We start from the raw sequence: 8,689 nt of genomic DNA, 5'->3' as shown, positions 1-8,689 counted from the left end.
GCGGCCGCCCTAGAGTGCTTCACGATGCTGGGCGCCACACAGGGAGCTTGGGGGAGGAAGAGGAGGCAGCTCCTGTCCCCCCCCGTGCGCTCACTCACCCCTGGCTGATGCTTTCCGAGTCCTCCCTGAGCTCTGATGTACCTGTGGTTTCTCCCCTGCTCCCAACCGGCGCCCGGCCATCAACCTCCGCGTGGGGCTGCGGCGGGACAGACGATGCTGCTCCGGGAAAGCACCAGAGGGGGAAGCGCGTTTTCCCCCGCCTCACCTCCCCGGGCAGGGGGAAGAGTGGGCTGCAAAGCCCCCGCCCCCAGCTCCTGGCCAACGTGCCAGAAAAACCCACGACACCCCGGCTGCAGGGCTCCTGCTCTTGACACTGAAAGAGCTGCCCGGCTGCGCGCAAGTGGTGCGAGGAAGAGGGGGGGTGGATCACAGCCCCCGCAGCCGGACGAGGGGAACTGTAAGGGGACAAGTGACGAGCTGGTGGTGGCACAGAGGGGTATGTTTTGTTCCAGCTCTGCTCCCGCTTCCTTGGAGAGACCTTGACCCTCAAGCTTTGTGCTAATGGGGAAGTGACAAGTGTTTCAAGGCAAGGAGATGATGGGGAGGGGAAAAGCTGGGGGAAGAGGGTGCCCCAATTCTCTGCACAGAGACCTCTGTTACAACCTCCGCCTCGGGAGCAGCCAGCCTCCGGGCTGAGGCTCCCTGCCATTTGCCCGTTCCTCCTCTGGTACTGGCCAGCCTGGCGGGACATCTTCATCGGCAGAAGTCCCGGGGGAGGAGGAGGAGGGACGGTGGAGCGAGGCCAGCGGCAGCCCTGCCTGCCAAGTCGGGTGGGAGGCAGCGGCAGGACACAGAGGGCAAGGTGGGGATGTGGAGGAGTGGCTCTCCGAGAGGGGTAGGATGGGCTCTTTTTTTTTCCTTCTCCTCAGTCTGCCCCGGGGAGGGTCTCTAGCTGATTTTTTGGATCAGCTTCTCATCCGACAGGCAGTAGAGGCTGTTGATGGACAGGTCCGAGATGAAGTGCTCACAGGCTTTGCGGGTGATCTGTTTGCAACCTCGCAGGTCAATTAGAGTGATGTTGGAGATGCGGCGCAGGTACAGCAAGGCCTGGTCCGTCAGCTTATTGCAGCCTGGGAGGGGGAAAACGAGAGGAAGAGTGAGCTGTGACGCCTCCAAGAAGCCAGAGCTGAGCTCCCACGTCAAGCTGGGAGGAAGAAGCCGCTTTTCAATGGCAGCCAAGCTGCCCCGAGCAGCGTTACACACCTGCCATGTTGAGCTCGGTGAGGGAGTTGCGTGTGGAAGAGCCCACGGCCGTGAGGAGGTTGACCGACTGGTCTGTAAGGTGGTTGCAGTGGCTGAGGTCGAGGCGGGAGAGCAGGGGCATATGGCGGATGATCAGCCGCAGCGTGGCGTCGGTGATGTCCAGGCCGGCGAGCCGGAAATCGATCATGTTGCGGAGTTTGCTGCGATTGTCCTGACCTGTAAAAAAGGGAGGGGAGAAGCTGAGGGCAGACTATCTGCCCGATGGAGCTAGGGGGATTTGGGATCCAGCATCGCCTCCTTGCTCTGGGCCCAGCATGTCACCATCCTCCAGCTCCTCACAACCCATTGGGACCCTCCTCAATCACCACTGCCCCAGCCTGGGCAACAGCTTACTGGGTTTGTCTGTTGGAGGGGTGAGTAAGTCCCGGATCTGGGGGTCCTTGATTCCCACTGCCCACCGAAGATCGAGGGTCCTGAGAAGGGGGCAGCTGGAGGTACTGAGAGCACAGACCGCAGACCAGGAACAGCCCGCTAAGATGAGGTCTTTCAGGCCTGCCAGGAAAAGGGAGAGAAGTAACAAGTCAGACGGGCTCAGTCAGCTCCGAGGCGTCCCAGATCTCAACCCTCCTTTCTCCAGGCACATGAGGAAGTAGCTCCTCTCCCTGCCTGGGGTGGGACGGGGAGCTGGGCTCTCTGAAGGAGAGGTTAACCACATCACTATCGGCTGCTCGCATCCAGGTACCCCGGAGTTTTCCAGCTGGTGGGTATCAGGGTGCAGAGCCTGTCTCTTGCTGTGGTCCAGCCACCAAGAAGCCTCGGAGCAGGGTGGTGGCAGATGTAGGGACCCCTCCCCAGCCCATGCTCACCTGGCAGCCTGTTGACAAGCCACGTAAGCTGTTTTTTGGAGATATTGGTCCAGCTGAGGTCGAGGCTGACCGGCTGTCTTTTGATGATGCCGCTCAGCGCCTGGGGGGTGATGGACTTGCACCTACTCAAATCTATCTTTGTCCACAATCTCTTGTCACAGCACCTGGGGACGAGGACAAGGCTGAAAGTTGATCCCCAAGAGCCCCCTGGGACAGGAGATGGCCAGTGGGTTCAGGGGAAGAGCCTGGCCCCGAAGCAGCCCCAGCCACAGAACAAGGCTGCTCTGCCTGGTTTCCCCGGGTTTCCCTGAACACGTAGGGATGTTGCTGAGGGTGTCCAGACACCCAGGGATGCCCAGAACAGCCCCAGCAGGATTTTACTGCCACATAACAAGGCTTTGAGTCACAGCTGTCTGCCTGCTTGCCCCCTCCTGTGTGCTCCTCCAGCCAAGGGGAAAGATCTTCAGCATCCTCACTCCCAGCAGGCAAAACACTCAGCCTGGGGAGACCCAGGAAACTCACGATAGCTCAGCTGTGCCCTGACAGCACCACACCAGTGGCAGGTGAGGGGACGCTCTCCTCCAGCCACCACCCCACCCCATTCCCACACCAGCCACCGACTGAAGCGGGCCACTCCTTTCCCGCTGCTCAGCAGTTAGAAACCTCCCAGTTTCCAGTCCCTGCCTGTTCCCAAGCCCTCCATCCACAGCTGTCCCGGTGCCAGCATTGTCTTCAGGCCTACTGCCCCCCGAGGCGTTTCCAGCCAGCAAACCCAGTTTCCAGCCAGCAAACCCATCCAGCCTCAGCCTGCCGGGAGGATGGGAGGCAGGGAAGGGCGAGGACCACGCAGGGCGGTGGGCGAGGCAACGGCATCAGCACCTCACAAGGACACGGGCGCTCAGGTGACGAGTGGTTTTGGCTTACGACAGCACTGCCTGCCACATCTCCCAACAGAAGGGACAGGAGGAAGGCAGGAGGGGACAATAAAGACCAGCGCATGTATGGCAAAGGCAGCAGCAGGCCACAGGGTCCAAGAGCAATGCTGCCTGGTGAGTGCCAGCTCTGGGGAGACCCCTTCCCCCCTTGGCACAAGGTTTGGCTTGGCCATGCCTGGTCCAGGCGGGGGTGTGTGTGTCCCTACTCCTCCCTGCCCTGTGTCCCCACACTCACCACTTGTACCAGGTCTTGCACACCCGCATGCACTCGCAGAGCTCCCTGCGAGTGAGGTAGCGGAAGACGGGCATCCACACGTCGCGCTGCATCCAGATCTCCTCACCCTCCTGCGCCCGGCCCCCTCGTCCGTTGAGCCGGGCCGCCCCCCCCTCCTCCGCGTTCTCTTCGTCCTCCTCCTCTTCCTCCTCCTCCTCCTCGGCGGCTGCCTCCTCCTCCCCCCCAGCCCGCAGGGGCATTCTGGTGGGTGTGTGGCGCATAACCACGCGGGGAGAGTGCTGCAGGTTGGCGGAGGAGGCGGTGATGGCTTGCAGCTTGGGGACGATAGAAGTGCCGTGGACGTCTTTGGTGGGGCGCTGGAGCGTCACGGTGAGGTAGGAGCCGTGCAGCTTGGCCTTCTCCACCTCTGACAGCTCCTTCTTGCCGCTGGGGTTGTTCTCCTTCTCCCTCACCATGGTTCTCTCGGTGGCCTGGAGCCGCAGAAGTTGCCGTCGCTTGAAGCGCTCATCTCTGCTAGCGCTGTGGTGGTCGCTGGGGCCGGCTCCCGGGGACGAACGCGTCACCACGCCTCGCGGCGACGCCGGGTCGTGGATCAGCTGCAGCATGGGGGTGGGCGAGTTGGGTGGGGGGGTCAGGGGCTCCTCACAACTCCGCAGGGGCCGCAGCACCTTGGCTTGGGCCGTGTCATCATCGCTCTCCTCTACCTTCCGCTTCTGCGGGCAAGCGGGGCGGTGGGTTAGTGGGGATGGATCCTAGGGAACGCATCCGCTCCTCTGCTCTTCTCCAGGGCACCAGCACAGTGCTGGCAGGGCCTGCACCAGCAGCACTTGGCACCACCAGGAGCAGAGTCCACCCACACCAGCAACCAATATTTTCCCTCCCCCCTTCATAAAAGGGGCGTCCTCTGAGGTTGGGGGTGTCTTCTGCTTCGTGTTTAACAGTCCCCCACCTCTTGCAGTGGAAACTCTCAGGATCACAGACCAGCACAAGATACTGTGAGGAGAAGGCGGGGCTTGTCACCCCTGCTTAAAGCGCTGGGGGACCCAAGAACCAGGCAGATGTGCACCCTGAGCACACACATCACCCAGGATAAGGTGCTGCAGGGGGCTGTTCCTCTCCTGGCTTGCCTTAGCTGCCGTGCTTCCATCCACAGCAGCAGGCATGGTCCTACGTGCGAGGCAGCAGCCGGTGTCCTGGGCAGTGCCCGCTTGCTGCCTGGCCGAGGAACTCCCTGCCTCTGCCCCTGTGCTTCTGCAGGAGCCTGGCGTTGGCCTTGGCCTGCTGCCGGGCTGTCAGCTAATCCTACTGTGGGATCCCAGGACTGAGCTGTGGCAGGATGCTGCCAGACCCCCCCGAGCTGTGCTGCACCCCCAGTGACCTCCCACTCTCACTACTCGCTGCCCAACTGGTCCCCTGGGGTGCACCAGTGCCCGCCTGCCCTCCAGCCGACCCACGCAGCCTGGCCTGGTTGAAGACTGCCCATGCCTTAGCAGGATGCAGTGGGATGGAGGACACATGCCCTGCCCTGGCACAGCCCAGCTCGTCTCCTACCTGGCCCTTCTCTGCGTCGTCACCTTGGTAGCATTTAGGGCACTCCCAGCAGTTAGGGAGCTCATCGTTGAGCAGCCCTTCCCCATCCATCTGCAAAGAGAAGAGGGTAGTCAGCAGCAGTCCCTCCCTGCAGCCAAGCCCCCCCTCTGCCTTGGCACTCGCGCTGTTCACCTGCAGGCAGCCAGGGTGAACAATCTCGTTGCAGATACAACACTCCATGAGCTTCTTCTCAAAGTCCTGCGAGTCCTCGTTCTGATCCACTTCCCCACAAAGTGCACACGTGACCGAGTGAGGCAGCCTGGGCTACAAAGGAAAGCAGGAGTGAAACCAGGGCAAGGTGGGACAGCCTTCCCCCTTGCCTTTTTCTATCCCCCACTGCCTGAACAATGGGGAAGGGGCCAACTATCACCCAGGAATCAAGCTTAGTTATTGCTCTTGTCTTTCTGACCCTAATTGGCCAGAGTTGCTGCCAGGCTGCAGCAGACTTCCGAGTAACAGAATCCCAGAATCATCTGGGTTGGAAAAGACCTTGAAGATCCTCCAGTCCAACCATGAACCTCACACTGACCGTTCTTAACTCCACCAGCGCTGAGTCAATGCAACTCTTCAACCCCTCCAGGGATGGGGACTCCCCCCCTGCCCTGGGCAGCCCATTCCAACGCCCAACAGCCCCTTCTGCAAAGAAATCCTTCCTCAGAGCCAGCCTGACCCTGCCCTGGGCAGCTTGAGGCTATTCCCTCTTGTCCTGGAGCTTGTTCCTTGGTTCAAGAGACTCAACCCCCTCTCTGCACCCTCCTTTCAGTAGCTGTAGAGGGCCATGAGGTCTCCCCTCAGCCTCCTCTTCTCCAGACTAAACCCCCCCAGTCCCCTCAGCCACTCCCCAGCAGACCTGTGCTCCAGACCCTGCACCAGCTCCGCTGCCCTTATCTGGACATGCTTGAGTCATTCAATGGCCTTTTTGGGGTGAGGGGCCCAAAACCAAACCCAGTCATCAAGGGGCGGCCTCACCAGTGCTGAGTAAAGGGTAAGATCCCTTCCCTATCCCTACTGGCCACGCTATTGCTGAGGAAAGGATCAGACCACAGACTCACCGCTAAGCATTGCCGGAGGACACAGGACTGCTTCATGCGGCCAGGTCCGCCAAACTTCTTCATGTCCCTGCAATAGTGGCACATGCCACACTCGCCCTGCATGCAAGCCTTGCATTTTCGGCACCGCACCCGCCTCCGCCTGGCGCCTGACACAATGGGAGAGACCGTAGGCCTGACAGGTGTCGGGCGGGGGGTTGGCTTCATGGTGTGTGGCTTGGTGATGGGGATGGTGGGCAGGCGCACCCTCAGCCGGGCCTGGAGCTTTAGCTGGCAACAGAAATAGAGGGAAGTGGCATGAGATGAGCCAACACCTGCATTCAGCTTGGGTCAGAAGTCTCAGAACCCCAGCTCCCTTGCTGTGACCTCAGATAACGTGCCAGAGAGCAGCCCCACTCCCTCACCTCTTGGCCTGTATTGACGCTGCCCCGGGCAGCTCTCCTCGAGCACGATCATTCAGCCTTTCCCACCCCACATCAAGAGCTCTCCCCTTCCTCGCACCCCCCATCAGGAGTCAGAAATGGGTCTGAAAAGGGCTGTTGAGTCCCAAAAGCATCATGGTGCTCCAACAACAGCCACTTTTTCCTTCTGAAGTATGGAATGACAAAATCCACCCAGGCAGCCAGAAAGCCCGTCCTCTCCCTGTGCTGCCCAGGTCCCTCCGTCAGCTGTGCAAGGGCACAGGGCTCAGCTCTGACACAAGTGCTCTGGTTGCCCTCTCCCTCAAACTTGAGGTGCTCAGGGAACACCCAAGCACCCATTTACAATGTGGGTGGGACAGCACAGCTCTTCCAACAGACTCTGTCCCATCAGCCCTCACAGCAAATACTGCAGCACCCTTCCAGGATCGGCTCTCACGATGTGTGCACAATGGTGATGGGCTTGGGGAAGGGCAGGCACCCAAAAAAACCAGCCCAAGGTCAGGGTCAGGGATGTGCCAAGCATCTGAATGCTGCATCCACAAGTACGAAAGCTTCTTCTCCAAGAAAAGCTGCCCAAGATGCTTGTGCTGGTTAAGGACCAGGAAATCAGGCTGGATCCCCTTGGGCAGAGCAGGCAGGCAGAGACAAGCACCTCCAAAGGGCAACCTGAGAGGCTTGTTTGTCTCCAGACACCCAGACGGGGTGTTACACACTCTTAGCAGCATGATGGGGTCCTGCTCTTCCCACACGCCCACCCGTGATCCCATCTCCTGGCAGGAAGGAAGCCAGTGACCTATGGGAGCCAGGCTGGCAGGCCACGGGAAGGCAGCCTGCAGAGGGGAAGTCCGGCCGGCCAGCAGCAGGCTGCTCCTTGCCTCCATCTGCCCAGTGAGCTCAGCCTCGGCTGTAGCTCAGCTTTAGGCCCTGGATTATGCACACAGCTGGAGACAGAAAGGCAGAGGCACACTGAAAGGTCCCTTTTCTGAGAAGCTGGCTGCTATCTGCAGGTAAAGACCCCCAGGAGGGAGTTGCCTTTCTTTGGGGTTGCAAAAGCCAACGCTACAGCATGGGCAGTGTGCTGGCAGGGAACATGGGGGGCATGTACATCTAGCAGTGAGGGGCAGCCTGCCCAGAGAACAGGCAGGGTTAACCCAATCAATCCCCACACCTCGCCCTTCATCTCTTGGGGAAGGGGACAGCAAGATGTTCCCCTGACACACAGCATAACTCATATCACCCAGGACTCCCTTATCAAGCTGGAGAGCTGTTGGGAGAGCATCCTTTGGAATCCCAGAATCAACTGGGTTGGAAAAGCCCTTGAAGATCCTCCAGTCCAACCATGACCTTCACACTGACCGTTCCCAACTCCACCAGATCCCTCAGCGCTGGGTCAACCCGACTCTTCAACCCCTCCAGGGATGAGGACTCCCCCCCTGCCCTGGGCAGCCCATTCCAACGCCCAACAGCCCCTTCTGCAAAGAAATCCTTCCTCAGAGCCAGTCTGACCCTGCCCTGGTGCAGCTTGAGGCCATTCCCTCTTGTCCTGGCGCTTGTTCCTTGGTTCAAGAGACTCATCCCCACCTCTCCACATCACTCCTCCCCACCAGCACAGCTCCATCTCCCCTGAGCACGACCAAGGGGCTAGAGAACACGGAGCAGCTGGGGTTGATGCAATTACCACCTGCCAGCTGAGGGTAACTGGCACAGTGGGAGACCTCCACCACTGCCAGCAAACAGGTTTGCCTGCAGAGCTGCAGAGACAGTTGTGCCCCACGGCCTGCCTCTGCGCTGCTCCCTTCCTGCCTGCTGGCTTGGGCTCCCAACGCAGGTAGGGAAGTGGTGCCTGGTCACAGGTAATCAGCTCAACCACACGCAATACCCTCCCCAGTCCCCTCCTCACAGCTCCTACCTTATCTCTCTTGGGCCACTGGACGATGGGGATGCCTGTAAGTGCCAGTTTGGGGTCGCTGTTCGCGTATTCTTCTAGCAGCAGCTAATGGAGAGAGAGAAGGGGAGAGAAAGAAAAAAAGCAAGAAAGACAAAAAGCACAGGTGTGAGCAGAGTGAAACTAGGCTCCCGCCAGCGAGGCAGGCTCCAACCAGATGCCAAGGCCAACAACGCTTCAAACAGGGCTGGGAAGAAGCCCTCCTCTACCCACACCCGCCAGCAACGATCCCTCCCCACGAGACAGACAAGCTCTGTCGAGTCGATCTGCACGAGCGCTTTCATCAACTGCATTTCAGCCCCGAGGCCCCGTGCTGTGCTGTGGTAGGGGGAGAGGGCCAAGCTTTTGCAATCTGGGGGGATTTATGGGGGAGGATTCACGAGG

At 60.1% G+C, this 8,689-nt stretch overlaps 1 protein-coding gene across 1 annotated transcript in view; it reads right to left on the bottom strand.

Moving 5' to 3' along the window:
* Positions 1-84: 84 nt before the first annotated feature.
* The window catches only part of KDM2A (lysine demethylase 2A), a 48,758-nt gene continuing 40,153 nt past the window's right edge, over positions 85-8,689 (bottom strand). Inside the window, exons 12-20 of the mRNA XM_026866925.1 lie at positions 8,270-8,353; positions 5,942-6,208; positions 5,022-5,153; positions 4,851-4,940; positions 3,300-4,012; positions 2,130-2,293; positions 1,657-1,815; positions 1,264-1,479; positions 85-1,130 (exon numbers count right to left, since the gene is read on the bottom strand). Of these exons, the coding sequence (XP_026722726.1) occupies positions 949-1,130; positions 1,264-1,479; positions 1,657-1,815; positions 2,130-2,293; positions 3,300-4,012; positions 4,851-4,940; positions 5,022-5,153; positions 5,942-6,208; positions 8,270-8,353 (2,007 nt within the window). The 3' untranslated portion in view covers positions 85-948. The remainder of the gene's footprint in view (positions 1,131-1,263; positions 1,480-1,656; positions 1,816-2,129; positions 2,294-3,299; positions 4,013-4,850; positions 4,941-5,021; positions 5,154-5,941; positions 6,209-8,269; positions 8,354-8,689) is intronic.

Source organism: Athene cunicularia, unplaced genomic scaffold (genome assembly GCF_003259725.1).
Source record: "Athene cunicularia isolate RWA unplaced genomic scaffold, athCun1 BOjh376180_part1, whole genome shotgun sequence".
Lineage (NCBI taxonomy): Eukaryota > Metazoa > Chordata > Aves > Strigiformes > Strigidae > Athene > Athene cunicularia.
This window is presented reverse-complemented; position numbering and strand designations above follow the sequence as displayed.